At 39.8% G+C, this 21,073-nt stretch overlaps 1 protein-coding gene across 12 annotated transcripts in view; it reads left to right on the top strand.

Annotated features, from left to right (window-relative positions):
* Window positions 1–21,073, top strand: part of DAGLA (diacylglycerol lipase alpha) — a 94,210-nt gene that overhangs the window by 53,092 nt on the left and 20,045 nt on the right. For 11 of the 12 annotated variants that reach the window (XM_060276967.1, XM_060276969.1, XM_060276986.1 and 8 more), the window contains 8 exons: window positions 5,789–5,927; window positions 8,039–8,250; window positions 11,853–11,954; window positions 12,393–12,531; window positions 15,206–15,293; window positions 18,288–18,422; window positions 19,073–19,150; window positions 20,228–20,352. In XM_060276967.1, the coding sequence (XP_060132950.1) occupies window positions 5,833–5,927; window positions 8,039–8,250; window positions 11,853–11,954; window positions 12,393–12,531; window positions 15,206–15,293; window positions 18,288–18,422; window positions 19,073–19,150; window positions 20,228–20,352 (974 nt within the window). In that variant the 5' untranslated portion in view covers window positions 5,789–5,832. The remainder of the gene's footprint in view (window positions 1–5,788; window positions 5,928–8,038; window positions 8,251–11,852; window positions 11,955–12,392; window positions 12,532–15,205; window positions 15,294–18,287; window positions 18,423–19,072; window positions 19,151–20,227; window positions 20,353–21,073) is intronic. The other variant, XM_060276989.1, reaches the window with a different exon arrangement.

Raw genomic sequence — 21,073 nt, 5'->3', positions numbered from 1 at the left:
TCAGATGTCTGTCATATAAATAGTAGGCTTGCTAAGGTAAAAAAAGGTAGTCTATTCAAAGTTACTTGGTTTTAAACATGAATCATTCTTTGTTCATATTTTCTGTGAGATTTCATTGCTGGAAAAGTTTCATGATTGCAAAATATAATACAGGAGGTAGAGTCCAGCTAGTTTTTTTCTAGAGGGAGTAATATTTTACAAAGGTATACAATGAGTGTTGGGAGCGAACATTGATCCTTAGGAAAATGTGAGGGAAGGGAAGGCTAGTAATGCTTGCCAATTTTTTTGGGTGGGAAGAGGTACTGTATTGCTGTGTAAAGAGAGAACAAAAGATATCACTAGGGATTTTCACTGGAGCAACTTGGTACCAATTCTTCATAATGTCAGCAACTTGATGGGTTAGGTGAATGAATCTCAAATTAAGAAATCAGCCCCTGCTACTCAGTGAATGCAGGTCGGCCCTTTACAATTAAATTCATAAAAATGGGAGGACATACATATTTTCTCAAGAGGGGCAAGGCAAAGAAGATAGCTTTCTTCCTTTTCCATTCTCTCTAGAATTCTTCTCTGTCATCTATACTTCCTTGCCCAATCCAATGAAGTAGAGCCACTCTCAGATACTTGGATGTGTATCTAAATGTACATCCTTATGGGGAATATATATTGCAACAGTGCAGTACAGATAGACTGCATCTACACTGAGATGTACATTTGCATGTTCATCTCATTTATCATTCTCCTGATTTAAGCTGAAAGAGAAGATTCCTCCTTTCATTTTAAAGGATACTGTTTGGTGGCAGGGGTAACTGTGCTTGGATGTTCAACTCAAGGTATAATATTTTCTCTGGGAGGGCCCTCAGATTTAAGAAACAAAAAGACAATTAATTAACCCGGAGGGTGGAAGGCACACTTTTCCAACAACATTTTTGAGAATTCTCTGAAACCACTTCACCAAAGTTCCTATGGTTTGAATCTTGGAAGTTCTTTAGATCATTTGAATGTGAACCTTGTGAAAACAACATCATCATATGATAATTGTAGATAGATGTAGAAAGTATATATATTGGTTCTTACCACAAGAGTGCTTTGAGAAGCAAATCCTCACTGTGATGCATATACAGTGGTACCTCAACTTACGAAGACAATCCGTTCCGCGGTCGTCTTCGTAAGTCAAGGTTTTCGGTTGTCGAAGTGCCGCTACGGCGCATGTGCAAAGCGTGATTTCGCACTGACTGCGCGCCGCTCTGCGCAGACGCAGAACGCGTGCATCGGGCGGACTTCCGGAGACTTCGACTTCGGAAGTCAAAGCCTTCGGAAGTCAAAGCCTTCGGATGTCGAAGCCTTCGGATGTCGAGGTATGACTGTAGTACAAATGAGATTATTTAGGTGTTGCCCATTTTGTTGATTGCTTAAGAGAACACACACACACACACACACACACATATGTATATTGAAGCAATACTCCTGGGACTTGCTGGAGAATAAGGAAATAGGATAAGGAAATAGGACATGTTGGAGGATAAGGAAATATATATGAAGCAATACTCCTGGGACATGCTGCAGGATAAGGAAATAGAGTAGCTCAAAATTATCAAACATGTTGGGCCTCATTGAGATTTATTACAGATCATGTTCAGGTCCTTCTTAAACTATTTTATTAGTGCTTGGTGAGGTCATCAGGATGGATTAGAAATTGAGATGTAGCCAGGCAGGACTGAGGAGAACTAAGATGCTTTGGATATCAGGAAGATATCCCCCCTCCTTGTTCCTACTCTTGCCAAATTGTTCCGCGAAGAACAGAGGAAGTACTACTAGTGTGAATCAGGAAGCTAAGCTATTTATTCCAGAATAGAAATGGAGCCACTTTCAGCTGTCAAATCTGTTGCAAATATTTCAGATGAGAAAGGCTCTCTGATTTATGTGGAAGGCTTGAGTTCCTACTGCTAGATTTAGCAGGCAGGCCCTTCAAGATACCTCAACTATGCTTCAAGCAGCAAAACCTCTCCTAGGTTTTGATAGTCTCCCGGAACCTGTTCAGACATTGAAGAGGACATTGTGGACAAGTGATGTTCATTTTCAAAAAGAAACTCAATACCAGTACAACCAACCTGGATGTTTAGAACAGGGTAGTGACTCCACCCATGAAGCAGTACAAAAATCACCAGTTTTTCAAGGACACATTCTGCGGGGAAAGGCCATATAGACAAGTGCTGTATGCTTTGACTTATGGAGTTGGGAATTATATTGTAGGGATTAATTTGAAATTCATCACAAGAGTCTGTGAGTAGGAAAGACTATATACATAGACCCCGACTGCAATGTTGCCATTAACAAGCTTCTGAAAAAAGGAAGCACTAGAGAAGAATCTGGCCATTAAATATCCAGAAATATTCAGGGGGACTTGCCAAAGGATGATCTGGGTTGGCTTCAGCACGTGCCTTCGGCATGTATGCCTGTGGCAGCTGTGCCTGGAAGCAAGCTAGGGCTGACTGAAAACCACAGCTGCCACTTGCTGCAAGGGCACTGAGAATAGGCTCTTTAGACGTTGAATTTGAATGGAGCTGCTATGCAAGCTGGGTTTGGGCGACTCACAGAGCAATCTGTTGTATCAGTTCTAGTGTTTCACAAAGGGGCATAGGGAGATCTCTTCATAATGTGGGGAGCGGGGGGAAGTGTACAAAAATTTCTGTTTATGTGATGTTCAGGCTAGTGGAAGTTTTTGAACAGTTGCTTGGGTGAACAGAGTACTGGCTGAAGAGAATTATTGTACAGCTGCTGTCCACAGAAAAATGAATCATTCCTTATGGCCAAATGAGTTAGCATAATTACTGTTTCTGGGTGGATAAATTATGGACCTTACAGTCTGATATTCAGATTTAAACTAGGAGTGCTCTTGAATTTTGTCTAGTATCCCAGTGTGACACTGCTATCTGAGATGACTGATGCCAGTGGTAAAATGAATTATGTAACTCAGAAGCTCTTTGAATATCCAGCCCAAGGTGCTTGCAGCCAAAATATTACTTGTAGGATTCCCTCCAGCTGTGAATGCATTCTCATTTCTATTCTAGGAGAAGTTTGTTATCATGGCCACAAAAGTATGACACAAATCTGTGAAGATCTCCTCCCCTGCCATTCATTAGTGAGATCTTCTGCTGAATCGAAAGTCTTCTATAAACAGAAGGAGCTCTTCGACTTGTAGAAGGCTTAGTATCCAAGCCAATGGATTCAAAAGCCTCAGAGTCTAATTGCAGTCATAAAAAAAGCTGATAGCAAGATTTTAGATTATGTGCATCATGCTTTGGTTCATAATGCTAAAACTGATACACTTTATAACTGATGTGGCTGACCTTCCTGTTGCAAATCCCATAACCTGACTAACACCTTGCAGACATATGGGTAGGAATTTCTGCTTTAATAACATCATGAGCATATATGCTGGTCTTGGAGAACCAATATCAAAAGCCTTCCTGTTGTCCTGTGGGTTTTTTGGTTGTGATTCAACATCCATTTCCATGCACAATCCTATGAAGATATGACAAAGATGTCTGTACACCTTGTTTATCACACCTTGAAAAGGTTAACATATGACAGGTACCATACATATTTACTCTGGAGTGAGTCCTGCCTCATTCAGTGGAGCTGACTTTCATGCAGGGATACATACATTTGTATACTTAGACCTCACTGCCAAAACTGGGAAAACTTGTCATGTATGACAAACTTCAGCTTCCTGATTGAGTGGATCTCTTTCTTCAGAAGAATCATTCTGTAGAAAAATTGCCACCCACCCATTCAGGAAGCTCCACTTCATTGGTTTTGACAGACTGTGTTGCAGGCTGGAATTTGGGTCACAAGCACCATGTTGTAGCAGCTGACTCTCCAGAGGACTTACTGGACCAAAATGAACAAATTAAAAGGTGCCAATATGGATACGAATTCCAGAATTTTTAAAAAGTAGGTTAGCAGACTGGTCCGAGCAATCTTGCCAGGGAAACAGTTTGGGAATGCCAACTTAGCATCCATACTCCTTTGCAAGTGCAAATGCAAGCAGTCGTGCAAAATTTAGAGTGAATACCTTATGATAGTTCATAGGACTGGCTTTATATTATGTTCAAACCCCCCAAATTTCAATGCTTTTATCCTATGTGTAATATGGAATAAAGATGCTAAGCCACCTGTTAGAGCTTCCACAGGCATCTAGAAAAGATCAGTAACCAATACAGAGCTCTGTAATAAGATTCCCACTAATCTTGTGAATTGGAATCCAGGGAGCATGGGTTTCACTCCACTTTCAGCTAATGCTCACCTCCCTTCAACTATAGCTGTGATTCTTTTGATCCTCCTAATGCCTCTTTTAAACATTCAGATGTTGCATCATCTGTAGCTCTGAATAGCAGTATCAAGAGAGTTTAGGAATCTGCATGCCCATAGGGAAAATTCCAGAAGAATAGTTTTTTTTTTCAGAATAATGACAACAAGCCCATGAGCATCTTTAAAAGTAACACATTTATTGTGGCATGACTGCCTTGTCTTCATCATGTGGCACAATATTATTTTTGCTGGGCATGATCGAATAATCAAACCATCAAAGCATGAATAAGGAAATCATCCTGACAATTACTGCAGAATCTACCTAACCTCCAGTTTTAAAAGAGCAAGTGTTTAGCTTTTAGTAGTTATATGAACATTTATTTGGGAAGGGGAGGATCTCTGGCTTCTAAAGATTGCTAAATTGGCCCCGTTTTCTAGTCCTGGAGTGGTGAAAGTAACAAGACTAGGTTGCAAGTGATTTTTACCTAACCCATTTCATTTATTGTACAACATGGTGAATGTTTAGCCCCCCCCCCCTACTAAAGGCAGCATGAATGCACATGTGACTATGTAGCTAGGCATCCCTCCTTTCATATAATAATGTAATTTTTAAAGGAATGAAGAACCCTTCACAAAATCCTGCTGTGGGTGGCATACATGTGGGTCACTCACCATGGCCTCTCCAGTGGGTACTGATGACAGCCATACCATATATACCAGGGGTCACCAAACTAAGGCCCAGGGGCCGGATGCGGCCCAATCGCCTTCTAAATCCGGCCCACGGACGGTCCGGGAATCAGCATGTTTTTACATGAGTAGAATGTGTCCTTTTATTTAAAATGCATCTCTGGCTTATTTGTGGGGCCTGCCTGGTATTTTTACATGAGTAAGATATGTCCTTTAATTTAAAATGCATTTTGGGGTTATTTGTGGGGCACAGGAATTCGTTCATTTTTTAAAAAAAAAATAGTCCAGGCCCCCCACAAGGTCTGAGGGACAGTTTACCGGCCCCCTGCTGGAAAAGTTTGCTGACCCCTGATATATACCTATGCCAGGAGCACTGGGTCATGCACCTAGAGGCAGCTTTCAGCTTTTGGAGGGCCCAGTTTTAATCTTAAAATAAAAATAAAAATCTGGACGGCCATGTTAATCAGAGACCATGGCAGTTCACAAAAATGAATTTGGTCTTGCCTTATGGCCATGGGTTGAGAAAGAGACTTGGATAGCCAATATGGTGTAGGAGATAGAATGTCCAACTGGAAAGGGGAGCCCTGAGTTGAAATTAAACTTTAAAACTGGATCACTATCTCTCCACCTAACCTATCACTCAGAGTGGCAGGGTACAAATTTGAGAATTGTGCGGGAAAATTGTCTGAGATATCATTACAACTATTCTGTTCTTGGAACAAGTGAACAGCCATCTTTTTTTGATGGCTGGAAAAACCTTGCTTAATTGCTATTTGTTCTTCTGTTTCAGAAGGTGAGCATTGTGCCTGGTGATCCTCCTCAGACCCATTAGCCATGCCAGGGATTGTGGTATTCCGTCGTCGCTGGTCTGTAGGCAGTGATGACCTTGTTTTGCCAGCCATCTTTCTCTTTCTCCTTCATACCACTTGGTAAGTGAAAACATACACCTGAGCAGAAAGCTTCCATGACTCTACTAATGAGCAGAGTTTTTTGTTCTGTTTTGCTACTCTTTTTTCCAGTTATTGGTAGCATCCTGCTCCCCTATAAAAAGTGTCATTCAAAACGCTGCATTTTAAAAAAAATTATTTCATAAAATGTATATGCTGCTTGTATGTAGAAGAATCCTCAAAGTGGTTTACAAAAAAGATAAAGCAATAAAATCATCACTAATCATTTATAACCATTGTTTAAAGCATAAAGTTGTAACCACAACAAAACAATTTAAACTCATACAAACTTTCTAAACGTCTGATGGTAAAGCTCAGAATGTCGTCAGTAGGCACTGAAAAGAATACAGTAAATGTATCAATTGATGGGGTTTCCCAAGTGTTGACTCATAACATCAGTCTTTTTTAGACTAATGGCATATAACTACAGTACATATCATTAGAAAGATAAGTTAATGCAGAATTTAATGCAACACACTGTGTTGAATTATCTTGATAAAACCACGGTAAAGAGTATTTCATACCTTCTCACAATTTCTGTTAATACTTAGTATGGAAAACTTTTGCCGCAATTACCGCCCTACAATGGCATCCCTTGGAATTATTATTATTATTAGACTTTATATACCGCCCTATACCCAGAGTTCTCAGGGCAGTTCACAGAATAAAATCAAGATATAAAACCACAAAATACATAATAAAAATAAAAACAACAACCCAATAGCCCCCCCCCTTAACAAAACCATTTTAAAAGCACATAGGATGTAAATCAGATCAACCAAAGCCCTGGTTAAAAAGGAACATTTTTGCCTGGCACCTAAAGGTGTATAATGAAGGTGCCAGGCAAACTTCCCTGGGGAGAGCATTCCACAGACAGGGAGCCACTGCAGAGAAGGTCCGTTCTCATGTTGCTACCCTCTGGACCTCTTGAGGAGGAGGCACACAAAGAAGGGCTCAGAAGATGATCTCAGGATCCAGGTAGGTTCATATGGAAAGAGGCAATCCTTGAGGTATTGCGGTCCTGGAATGAACCAAGGATGTTAGTTTGTCAGGTGTTATAATGTGAAACCAACATTGTATGATTGCTTCTTATCAATTGTTCCTTGGTTGCTTCTGACTACCAGTAACAAGTTTCTTTATGGATAACTCAGCAGTGGTGTGCTGGGGAATCTACATGTTGCCACACATCTTCCCAGAGGGCAAGCAAAGTGATGGAAGTTGTGATAGCTTATTGTTTTACCCTTTGTCATGTGGGCATACTCATGTATCATGTATAATAAAATCATTATGTAGGCAAGAATAGTAATACCATATTGACATAATCTTGATGCAGAATTTACAGCACCGTATGCCTGCCACATTTTCTTCTGCCCTCTAGTGACTACTGAAAGCATGTCCACGCCTTTACTATTCTCATTTTAAGACCTCCTGATGGCATTGGAGAAGTAGACAGATCTGTCAAAAGGAATTTTCTCTTTCTCAGTTATAGAGGGACACAGAATATGTTCTGGGATGCCATCCAGAAGTCTGCATGTGGGCGGGGGAGGGGGAAAATCCCCACTAGCTAAGCAGCAGCATTTTACTATCAAAGTATATACCACAAATAAATGGATGACATTAGTGGAACATTTGAAATTGGCTAAATGTGATATTTGCCTGTAATCTCAGAAACCCAGACCCCGGTGTATACTGATTATAATACCACTGATAGCATTCCTTTAGTGGCTGACTCTGGAAACTATTGTCAAATTTATTTCATTAAAAGTAACAACATAATTACGTTGTGAATAAAATGTTAAAAGGGGTCTGATGCCTTTAGAAGGTAACTGTTTTATTATGGGATGAGCTTTCATAGGCAAAAGCTCATTTTTTTATTAGATGTATGAAGTTGTGAATATGTACAAAACTAACTACTTATTTGTGTAGTGCATAAAATAAACTAACCGCTTCATGGAAACATTAAAAAGAGACATTTTTACAGACCTGCAATCATAATATTGCTGTTGACATTCTTTGAATACTGTTTTTTCATGTACAGTATATGATACCTTGAGGTTTATCAAGGGAATATTATATGTGCTTATGTGTGGCAGGTTCATAATCCTTTCAGTGGTGCTCTTTGGACTGGCGTACAACCCCAATGAGACCTGCTCTCTCAACCTGGTAGACCACGGCAGAGGCTATCTGGGTATTTTGCTTAGCTGCATGATCGCAGAAGTCGCAATCATCTGGCTCAGCATGCGTGGCAGCATCTTGTACACAGAACCTCGGGATTCAATGCAATATGTCCTGTACGTCAGACTGGGTAAGAGACAGTGACCAAGGGACTTTATAAATTTTTGAACTTGATGCAACCATCTGTTATACACTCAAGGGATTTCCCCTTCAGCACACGGATAAGCAGACACAAAACCTAAAACACATTCCTTTTCAGCCATTTAAATACGCTGCTCATTTAGAATATACATACTGCAGAGGAGAATCTCTTTTCCAGAATTTCTGTCTTCATCCAAAGGCATTTTCATTGGTAGCACCAAGAATGTTTTTTAGTCTAGAAGCATCCTCTGAATTTTAAGCAGGGGAAAGCCATTTATAAAACTAGTTTTTGTTTCACTTCTACTACAGATGTGGGAAATGCAGAGAGTGAATTTTTGCCAGATGTCCCTATGACACTGCATAAATTTACCCTATGTAAACTTTTAATTAGTTTAATTTTTTGGATCCCTGTCACTCACTTTGTTAAATGACATAAGACATCATTTCATTTGTCTGCTTTTTAGCATTTTACATTTGTAATAACTATATTTACCATGCCATCCTGTAGAAATGCAGACACTGCATGTAACGATTGCCTTTCTCCATCTGCCTTGATACTTCTTTTGTAGAAATCTAATTCATGCTTAGCATGCACACAACCAAACCTAAACCCACCTGCCGTGCTTGAGCACATAAGTTTATTTCTCCCCTTGCTCCCCACATGTCCTAATAAGTTTCCATTGATAGCCCTCCTCACTCAGAAAATATTCTTTGTAGGTACTGACTACTTAAAGGAATCTCTTCCACTGGTGACGTGTGCATGGAATTTGCTTTGTCTTTTGAAGGACACATAACCTTTCCCTACAGTCTCCCTCAAGAGAGCCTGATTCTCAAAGATGTTACCAGAAAAAAAGAAACAGGCATTGCTCACTCACAACATTTTTAACTGGCCTTCCATTCATATCATAGAAAGAACTAGGCTTCCTCTGCTCTAGATGGGTGTTTATTTTTGTTGTCTGAGACACATATTTTTTATTAAAATTGTATAAGAAAACATTGCACACAGGAAGGGCATCAACCCAATTCTAAACATTGTAACATTGCTGCCTATTCTTGTTTAGTTACTTCTTCACAGGATGTAATTTTTTTGTAGGCATGATTACTCCTTTCCCAAGCCTTGCTTAAATAAGTTTGTGAATCCAAATTAAAACTCAGCTGAAGTGGAGGGAGAGGGGAGGAAAGCAAATAAAATCCAAGACTCACTCTAGGAAAGTGTGCAAGAAGCTCTCTCTGTATAACAATGCTTTCAGCTTCTCATCTTAAAAGTGTCTGTATCCCATGCTACATTGCAAGCAGCTTTTGCAGTTTCTGAAGAACCTTCCTTAGTGGATGGGTGGCAGCACTATTAAGAAATTAAATGACTCCCTCCCTGTTCAGAAAAAAACCATGTGCATAGAAAGGTTCTCATATTTTTCTCCTTTCCATTCCTTGAATTCATCCATTGAGTGAACATTAGGGGGTAGCCTTGCAGGGGCTAGAACCTCTTTTTGGTTTTGGTTTTTTTATTTTACTTACAATATTTAATTGGTGAATATACAAAGTAGATGTTATCATTCTTTAGGGAAGCAAACGTGGGAAAAGCCCTTTAAAATCTGCAAAGTTCAGTTGGTACAGGGATACAGTGCTATCTCTCATCGCTGTTGGTGTCGAAACTACTAGCCCTTGATTCAAGCTAAGTGCAGCCTGATCCCACAGAGCAGTCAAAATGGCAAAAGATGAAAGAGCAGGGTGGGAAACTGCATTTTTCCAGCAGCAAAATATTGAGGATTCTAGGTAAATATGATAACGTCAAAGAAAAAGAAAAAAGGCACTCGTTTGAAGAAGAAAATGTGGGGCTTTTCTCCACAGCATAAGTTACAGCTTCACATTTGTCACAAGAAAAAGGTTCTCACTTTACTTCAGTAGAGATTATTCCATCGAGCATTTAGGAGTGGCTTCTCACTGTCTTGGCACAAGATCTAATTTAACAGTGGCAAATTTATAAATAAATAATATTTGGGGATATTTTGGGGAAATTTTTTTAAAGTAAGACACCCCCCCCCCTTTCTTGAATTTGAGGTACGTTGCTGAGATATGGACCCTAGCATGTTTTCTTCTTGAACTATTGTACTTTTTAAATGGCTACGTGAGTATCCAAAAATACATCTTCTTCTTTTTTAATCACTTTAAAAAATCTTCCTGGACTGTTCCAGGCATTGAGATGAAGAGAGATAATATGTTGCTCATTGTGACCAATTTCTGTTACAAGTCTGCAACCACAATATATAGACATCTATTGCAGCTGTGCTACTCACACTTTAGCTGTTTAGCTTGAAGTGTTGTGAAAACTTAGAAAACAGGCTTTTATCTGAGAATGTAGTGTGACATTCAAAAAAGAACATTTCAGCATTTTATTCATTATTTTATTGATAAAAGGAATTATTGGGGGCGGGTGTTGAAATTACATGCTACAGGTAGCAGCACCTCCAGTCACTGAAAAGTTTTGTTAGACTGTGTAAAATGTCACCTTTTGATACCTGAAATTAATGTTTTCAGTTCAGGACTGAGCAATGCAGTATGATAGCAATTATGCCCTTTGAATTAGATCTGTAGCTGAATGGGCTTTTTCTTTTACTTTCTTGCAATAGTAGCATGTTGTTGTTATCATCCGTGCCCTGCTTTGAGTCAGAGTAGGGATGGGTGAGCTCTCTCCAGTTTGCCTCAGAGTTCTTTCCCCAAAATGAAAAACAAACACCTGGGATAATTTTCTGAGCCAGTCTGAGGTTGGGAAAATCATACAACCATAGAATTGCATGAGCTCAAGCTTGAAGAAATTCATCAGCATCTCTGGGTCCAAGATTCTGCTGCCTAGTCAATTAGTGTACAATTTATATTTGTGCATTTTGCCTCCCCCTTTCACCCCCCCATTATTATTATTTTTTGCCAGAATCAAATGAAACTCATGTGTACCTTCCTGAGATTGCTAAAGCCAATGAGGAATTGAACTATATCATAGGTGGATTTCAGGAGAGAAATGGGGTTGGGCAGTATTTACTTATTTACAACATTTATAATCCATCTTCACTAAATGGTCCCAGGTTGGGCTACACATATAAAAATAATATGACATCGGATCTAAAATACACAGCATCATAAAACATTTAAGACAATTCTTTCAGCTGTTCTGTCATTTTAGTGGTCGAAGTGGAACAGAGGAAGATTATATTTATGAAACTCTGTACAGTATTTCTTGTTGCTGTACTACCTATCTTGAAATATGTCCATATTTTTAGGGAAGTATTTGTTATGGTGCTCAATGGGGATGAGGGAAAGATTCGTTTTTTGTTGAGAGATTTTTGGGTGCTTTCCTTGAGCATTAGTATAAAATGCTCCTAAATGTAATTCTTTTTATGCGTTTTCCTTGAAAAATGGGGGTGGGTATGTTTAATTGAGCTTAGACAAAAATCTGGTTTTGCTGGAAGTGAAATAACAAATTGGAATGGATACATGAGATCTGCTAACAAGAAATACTGTGGTGGTCTCTGACATCTTTGAAACAAGGTATTCATTAGAATAATGCTGCTATTGTGCACTATGTTCTTATTGTTTCAGCCATCCTGGTGATTGAGTTTATCTATGCTATTGTGGGCATTGTTTGGTTAACCCAGTACTACAGCTCCTGCAATGATGTTACTGCCAAGAGTGTCACTTTGGGTGTGTATTTGAAGGTTTCTGCATGAATTCACTTTCTGCCTATATAAATGTACCCACCCTGAATGTTTTGCAGATAGACTTAACCATTGCACAAACTTCAATTAGTATGGATGGATGGAAGGACAGTAGCTGTTGTTTTGCTGCCTGGCTAGGTATTGTATGGATTTTGCAATTGCTCTGGAAACCAGTGCAAGTCCTTACAAAACAATCCAACAGTACATCTCTAACTGCTGTTTTATCCATAATTCCTTTCACTCAATAGTATCTGGTTTTGCGATACCTGGTGTTACTGTGGATGCATGCCTTCACTTTGGTCAGTGAAATTCAGCTTGAGTGTGTTGCTTCAGAAAAAAACCCCATAAACGCAAAGCTAACTCACCAAGAGAGTCATAGATGACACTTAGGAACTGAGCATTTGAATCTTCTTTGTTTTACCAGGAATGGTCGTCTGCAACTGGGTCGTCATTTTGAGTGTTTGCATCACTGTCCTGTGCGTCTTTGATCCAACAGGAAGAACTTTTGTCAAACTGCGAGCCACAAAGAGGAGGCAACGTAACTTGAGGACGTACAACTTGAGGTAAGTCACAAAACAGCATTTCAACAAGATATAGTCTGGATTATGTATCTAATGTCTCTAAATCAGAAGCTATTTTTCTTGATTTGTTTCATGATCGAAAAAACTGTGTTGTGACCTAATTAACTGATTTATATGGACTTTTTCTCTTTTCACCTAAATATCCCTCATCCTCCTGCACTCAAGGCTGTTTAAAAAGGCGCTTACAATGCAACACATGGACAGGGCTTGCTCTTTGTCAGTTGTTGGGGGGGGGAACACCCAGTTGAAGACCATTGCTTCCAACCACCACCACCACTGTATATACTAACAGTGATCCTAGTTCTCTTGAGTGCTGGTCCTGATGTAGCTAAAATGACAACACACACACAGGAGATACTGGGATGCATGGGAGCACCATCAGGTTTGCTTGAAGCATAATAATAATAATAATAATAATAATAATAATAATAATAATAATAAATAAATAATTTAAAAACATGCAGGGGGGAAACCCTAGGAAGCAACCTCCATTCACAGTCACCCAGTGAGGACTGTGCATTATCTGTAGACATGGGATACTGAATGTTGTGGGGGTCAGAGTGGGGATAGAATAAGGTGGCTAGGATCCACACAGCAACATTTTGTTGCAGGGTTGACTTGTGTGTGTGTGTATATATACTCAGTTTTCTGACTGCTCAGTCCTTAGGTAGACACCACCCACAACACCATCCACAACAAGAGTGTGGAATATGAGATTCACATAGAGGGAAAAAACCAGCAGGGGCAAAAAAGAAAAGGAAAAAAACCCTGCAAAACTATGCAGTGCAGACTGAGCATGCTTGGTGGGTATTGGATACTGATTGACTGGGTGAAACAAAAGAAAATTGGCAGGAGCAGGGGTGGAATTGAATATCCTGAGCAGGAGCACTCTACACTGCTGAATTTTGTTACGGGTCCAACTTATGCTCCTCTCTGTCAAGGCTTGCAATTAAAAGTCAACTGTCTCATTTTGTTGTTGTTGGTGAGATGAGACTGGAGGACATTCTTTAAAAGGGATGACTCCTCCTACTGGACATGGCAGGCAGAGTCCCTAGCCTAGAGCCTTTTTGGCTCCCCTCCAGGGGGAGGAGTTCTCCCTCCTACCAGACTAATCCTGCTTGCAGCCAATGGTAATCAAGGTTGTTTTGTGTTCTTCAGAACCTTTACATTTTAGAGCCTTTCCTCTGTTATTGCAGGGTGGCCATACATCCGGAATTTCCCAGATATATCTGGAATACTGTAGTTGGTAGCAGTGTCTGGGCTGAAATCGGCAAAAATGTCCAGGAAAATTTGGACATATGGCAACTGGGTGGTAATTTCCACTGCTTTCCCATAAAAATAGTTCAAACATCAATTTTTTATGTTATTTTGCAAAAACAGCTCAACAACTTTTCTGTCTGGATTTTCACTGTTTGAAATATGGCTACCCTAGTTATTGTGTCTGTCTTTTTGGTTTCTGTTCCTTTGTTCCTCTCCCGTTGGTGTGCGGAAGCAGGGGTGCTTTGTTGTTGTTGTTGTTGTTGTTTTTGTTGTTGTTGTTGTTTGTCTTTTCTCTCCCTAGTTGCTTCCTGCACCTCTTGTTTTCAACTGGCTTGTCTGTGTTTTCTTGATTCTTCCACCCAGTTCCTCTTTGTCTCTGGGTGTTTCAGGAGTGGGGGTATAAGCCGCACCAGTAGAGGTGCTAGGATGGCTAGCTGGGGTGCACCCAATGTCAGGCCATCAGTGGGACAAGAAAAGCATGGAGCAGCAGTTCTCACTGGTGGTTCATCTGCACCCAATCCCACATATCCTCATGTCATATGCAGTAGCAGGGAAAGAGTGTTTGTTGGACCCTTCCTGGGGAGGAGCTCACTGGGGAGGAGAAAGCTCCTGTACCTGCCACCTCCTCAGTGTGTGCTGATAAGGCTTTCCCATCAGCTTCTCACAAGGTGGTTACTGTTCCCTTTCCATACATTTTTGACTCAGCTAAGAAAGCTGAGTGGGCCCATCCAAATAAGGCTAAACTGGTGTCTCGGGTTGCTAAGAAACATATTTTTGATGAGAAGATTATGCAACAGCTTCATTTTCTTGCTGTTGATCCACCCATGGCAGCTTTATGTTCCTTGGCTGTGATTCCTTCTAAAAAGGAAGTGGGACCCAAAGATTCCTGTGACAGATGGGTAGAGGGGGCTCTGTGTAGGAAATTTGAAGCTGGCTTTGTGACCTTTAGGGATTCAGTTACAGTGTTTGTATTTGCCAGGCAGTTTTTATGTGGGTGGATGAGTTTGGGACACAGGAGGATGGGCCCAAGCCCATCAAGGATGTTCTGAAAAAGATATCTCATGCTCCTGCTTTAGCTGCAGATGCTCCCATAAGATCCATAGCTTCCTCTATTGTTTTATGCTGTAGATCCATAGCTTCCTCTACTGTTTCATGATGTTTCATGCTGTAGGGCTTCATCAGTGTGAGGTAGATTCACATTCTCAAGTGAAGCTAGTCAGCTTTCTATTCTCAGGGTCTATTCTCACTGTTTGGTGAGCTGCTTCAAGAACCTCTCGCTCCCTTCTGCAAACAAGGAGGAACACAAAGGATGGCAATTCAAATTTTTTGTCTGTTCCCCCCACTCCCCCCACCTGGCATAATCCATTTGTAAACTCTTCCTTTCTGCATGTTGAAGGCACCGTTTGGAGGAAGGGCAGGCTAGCAGCTGGACCCGACGGCTCAAAGTTTTCCTCTGCTGCACACGAACAAAAGATTCCCAGTCAGTAAGTAGCACCTATCTTTTCATCACAGAGCAAATATCTGCTTTCTCAGACCATTACACTGAGAGATATCAATGGTAAATCTGCTTCATGTAATATTTCATAGAACTCCTATCTGGAGTTTAGTCAGCCAGTCCCCATGTGATTTGATGTGTACATAAATCTCCTGATTGCATGCTTAAGAGACCTGGAAACAGTTCTGAATGTTCAGTTGTGTTATCTCTGAATATGCTGTGAACATGGTGGAAGGAGCCATGGCACCTTGGGATCTTCCACACATGGGTGCTGCACCTCTGGCACAAGTCACTCACAAGAACTGGTGCAGACATAAAGTTCCCAATCATTTAATCATGGGTGAGGAGCTCAGAGTGAGACACTTGCAGTAGAGTAGAGGAAGAATCAACCCCCTCCCATATGCAAGGCTTCATATTTATTGGAACTATTGGAACTAAGCTATTTATGCAATTGCAAGAAAGAATAACTCCGTCCAGAACTTATTAAACCACCCAAATTGGCAAAGGACACAGAATGATGGACTAATTTTAAATGGACAGCACTTTCTTTTTAACGACCTGAAAAGGTGATGCGCTGTCAGATTAACAAGTATTACTTAGATTATTTTCAGTTATGAAGAGCTGAGAAGATTTTTTTCAAAGGGCATATAAAGATTGTATGTAACACAATGGTAGATGCCAATCAGATTAGTTATTAACATAATAACCCCATGTCAAGGAAGCCATGTCCTTACTTATTTACAACATTTGTAGGTTGCCATAACATAAAGATCTCTGGATTACTCAAAATAAATAAAATGACATCTCACCTAGTTGTCCGTTTCACTTGTGCAAAAAAAAAAAGTTTTTAAAAGGGTAGTCACCCAGTGTGTAAGAAGCAGGTGCTGATGGTGATCCGGACTTTTGTAGTACGGTATAGCTATGCCACTGTCAGGTGCTGCAGAGCAATGGTGGTCAGTCACTGAAGGGTAAAACTTTTTATTATATTTAGAGGTATATATTCTTCTTACAAGACAAAGCAAATGAGCTCAAATAATTGTATGTAAGCCACTCTGGGAGACTTTCTGGCTATAAACAAACAAATAAACAAACAATTTAAATATAAAGATGGATCTAAACTGAAAAGCATGGTTCCAAGGCATGATATTTAATATGTACTATAAAATTATGCAGGTCTTTTGTACATATCTAAACTGCTTGCTGCAGAAACATAGCATAATATTTACCTAGAGCAAACATATTTTTAAAAAATATTTTTTTCTAGAATACAGAAAAAAAGAATAATCACAAATAAACCAATTCCTCCATTACAATTTAGTTACAACTTAATACATCTATTACTATACTAATCCTATCATGCTAATGTTCTGCTGAACACAACTTCCTTCCTTCTCCACTCCTGGTTTTCAATTCTTTTCTCTTATTTTATGCGCTTTCTCCCTCTCTGTCTTTCTCTTAAATAAGTCTATCTCGTTTATAGACAGAAACAACTATTATTTATGTTGTAGGTTTTATGTTAATCCTGTCAGTGTCTTCACATTTTTGCAATACTTTACATAGTCCACAAATTTACTCCAGTCTTTTTGAAACTTCTGGTCTTTTTGCTCCCTTATCCTTCCAGTCATCCTTGCCAACTCTGAATATTCCATCAACTTAACCCGCCACTCGTCGACTGTTGGAATTTCTGTTGTTTTCCATCTTTGAGCGAATACCATTCTGGCGGCTGTGGTGGCATACATCAATAATCTTTGGTCGTTCTTATTAATTTCATTTCTCATTAGCCCTAACAAAAAGGCTTCTGGTTTCTTGGGGAAAGTATATTTTAACATCTTTTTAAACTCATTATACATTGACTCCCATAATATTTTTACTTTTTCACATAGCCACCACATGTGATATAATTCTCCATCCTTTTGGTTACATTTCCAACATTTCTTGTTTTTCTTTCTATAAATTTTTGCCATTTTGACTGGTGTCAGGTACCAACGGTACATCATTTTCATGACATTTTCTTTTAATACCATACATGCTGTAAATTTCATACATTGGTTCCATAACTTATACCACAGGTCATATTCAATATTGTAGCCAAATTCGATTGCCCATTTTATCATAACTTCCTTTGTCTCCTCCTAGAGCAAACATAATTGTTATGTTAAAGTGGAGTTGTCAAAACTACTATTGATTCTTTTGTATCCGATTTCTAGATTCTGGGGACAAATGGCAAGGGATGTCTGTCTTTATTGTGCATTACCTGTAAGCTTCCTAAGGTCTTCAGGCTGTGTGCTGTTGGAGACAGTAAAGTGGTCTAGATGGACCTTTGGGTGAGAGTGATGCAGAACACAGAGTTAGGGTCTGGGAGGTCTGACTTGAAATCCATTATTCACCATAAAGTTTAATGAGTGTCCTTTAAGAAGCCACTGATCCCATTTGCATGTACCCCCAAACCATAGCTTAGCATGAACATGCAAATATGTGGGTTCCCAGAGTGAAGAATAGCACTCCTTCCTTATCCTTGCTTACTACCTGGGACTAAACCTTGTTTGGTCTTTGTATTATGCTCCTTCAAGTATACTAGGCCTTGGCCCAGTATACCTGAAGGAACATCTCCACCCCCATTGTTCAGCCCGGACACTGAATGTTATAGTAGTAGTAGTACCTGTTCTTAGCATTGCCTGTGAACTGGGCTTCTATCTCTCAGCCTAGCCTACTTCATAAGGTTGTTGTGATGATAAAATAAGGTAACCCTTTGTATGCCACCTTGAGTTCCTTAGAGGAAAAGTGTGATAAATCCTGCAGAATTCTTTTCTTAGAAGAATAAATTAGAATGAGATGGGGAAGCCAGTTCTAACCTAGGTAGCAAAGTGGATGTTTTGGAAGAGCATCTGAGAATTACATTTTCAGTACCAGTGATTGTTACTAGCTCTCTCTCTCTTGCTTGTTACAAGTTCATTTACCATCTTCCCCTTTTGGGATTTTTCAGGATGCCTACTCTGAAATTGCATATCTCTTTGCTGAGTTTTTCCGAGATCTTGACATAGTCCCATCTGATATCATAGCAGGCCTGGTACTTCTCCGCCAACGACAGAGGGCGAAACGCAGTGCAGTACTGGATGAAGTGAGTATGCAGACTGCTTTCTGTGCTTTTTCACTGCTGAAATACAGGTGTTACTAATATGTTTATCTGGATTTTAATCGCCTATTGTCATGCGTTTCAGAAATGAGGAATCCCCAAATCTTTGCCTAGCTATTCCTAAGATATAACAGTCCGTCACCTCCCAATGACCAATAATGAAAAAATTGTAACACACATTTTTCAGTGTTTTGTTGATAAACTTCACAAACAGCTTGGTACTGGAATGTGGGAAATCATGATTTTTAGGCATCACAAACTTTGAGTTGTTACAAAACTAGCAGTCCCAGGATATAGTCTGAAGGCAACTGAGGTACCACCACGCTTCAGCTAAGCAGGTCTGGTCTGTGTCTGAATGGATTACCCCCTTGAATTCCATGATGGAAGAAAGGAGGGACAGAACTGAAATAACAATAATAAACAGTTTAAAAATAGTGGTTAGTTTTTCATGTTTTTAGGCTTTAGAGTGGAGGTGTTAGGAACACAAACAAAATTATTATGAAACTTTGGCAGAATATAGTGAGAATCTTGTTTCTGATTAACAGTGATCCAAGCCAAATGGGGCTTCCCTCTCCTTGAGTACAAATGGAATGCTTCAGGGTCATGATCTCAGTCTCTTATTATGTGATTTACAGGCAAACAATGATATTCTAGCTTTCTTGTCCGGGATGCCAGTAACCAGGAACACCAAATATCTGGACCTGAAAAACTCAGTAAGTCATCAGACTCTAATGCTACTTTGACACAATTGCAGAGTACACACTAGCTTATCAGGCCCAATAAATCAGTCATCTTTTATTTCCTCTAATGCAAACTATTATTCTAATCAGAATAGGCCCAGTGCTTTTTTCTGGGGGGACGCAGGAGTATGCATACCCCTAAACATTTTATGAATCTTTGTACTTTTGTCCATTTACTGTATTTATTTTTCCCAATTTGAACTATAAAATGGTGATTTTCTTCACCATTCACCAATGAGAGTACCCCTAAACGGTTTTTTGGGGGGGGAAGCACTGGAGAGGCTTATTAGTATGTTGCAACAAAAAGAAAAGCTGGAAGTGGCAGCATGAATTGCTCGGCATTTAATTTTCCCAACCCAATTTTATGTAATGAAAGCAGTATGATGCTCTGGATGTTACCTGCAGGCCAGATTATTCATAACCTCTCAAGCCACATGTGTCTTCTTCCCTTATCAGTGTAGGGATAAAGTCCTTGTCCTGTTAAATAATGTACGAAAAAGGAAGTACAAATGCACTTTCACTTTGTGAAATCTCTTAGGCAGTCAAGAAGCCCAAACCCTTTTTGTCTGTGTGTGCTGTGGGAATAAGAGCCTCAAATGCTGAACCTGGTGCAACTTGGGTTAGCTTAAAGGTTGTTTGTAGTTTAAATGAACCAGCATCCCCCTGATTTGGATGTAATGTGGAACTTCATGTAGTTTAAAAGCAGAAGTGAGCATTTCCAGTCTCCTTTCAGCTGTCCCCGAGATTGGGGGCAGGAGAGTGCAAGCCCAAGACAGTGTGGCCAATGGTTAATGGTGATGAGAGTTGTGATCTAGTAACTTCTGGAAGACACTACGTTAGCTACCCCTGCTCTAAACTATGGGTTAGTATTGCGTCTGAAAAATGGCCTTTGGCTTCTAGAGAAGCCTGGAAGGAGAGAGGACAGGGTTTTTTGAAGGTCCAACAAACAAAAAATATATTTTGCGGGGTAGGGAACTGATATGGAAACAGTGAGAGGGAGACATCTCCAATGATGCCATCAGGACACTAAATATTTCTTGTTTCCTCCAGCAAGAAATGCTGCGATACAAAGAGGTTTGTTACTATATGCTCTTTGCATTGGCTGCCTATGGCTGGCCCATGTATTTGATGAGGAAACCTACCTGTGGACTTTGTCGCCTGGCCAGATCTTGCTCGTAAGTGTTCACCCAGGCTGTCTCTATGTACATTTCCTCCCCACTTTCTACTCGTGTATTTATTGTTCCTTGTCGTCTTTAGTAAATCCTTTCCTCATTCTCTCTTCCATTTTTGTAGTCTCATTTTTGGCCTACACAAGGCTTTGCTTTTTAAAAATGGCTTTTACGTATCTCACTTTGAGGAGGTTACAAAGTAATTTTATCCTATCCACATGTACTTGCTATGATGATTTAGTTGATATTCCTCCATTGCAGGGGGTTAGACTGGATGGCCCTTGGAATCCCTTCAATTCTGTGATTCTATTAAATGTCATTTATCTCCATGTAGCATCTCATTGTTCCTTAATAGGCCTTTGAATATTCATATGCATCTTTACTTAGGAGGATGTCCACTGATTTCAGTGGGATTTACATCTTCGTAAGCATGCACAGGTTGTAGTCCTAAGTGCCTAAATCAGGGTTTGGAAGGTTTCTTATATTTGAGTGCACATATTCATAATGTCAACTCTGCAGATAGTTAAGGTTTATGTCAGATATACTGAAGTTGCATTATTAAATAGTCAATAGTGGTCTGGTGCCTCTATAAAGTCTGATTTCTTTTTTCTTTTCTCTTTTCTGACCTGTTGTCTTTCTCTTTAATTTTTACCCATTTGTTCCTTTATCCTATAAATTCACAGAACTATCTTTTAGGTTGCTGGTATATTATTTTTTCCAGAATGAA

The sequence above is a fragment of the Zootoca vivipara genome, chromosome 1 (genome assembly GCF_963506605.1).
Source record: "Zootoca vivipara chromosome 1, rZooViv1.1, whole genome shotgun sequence".
Lineage (NCBI taxonomy): Eukaryota > Metazoa > Chordata > Lepidosauria > Squamata > Lacertidae > Zootoca > Zootoca vivipara.
Note: the sequence above shows the minus strand (reverse complement) of the source record. Positions and strands in the feature narration are given on the sequence as shown.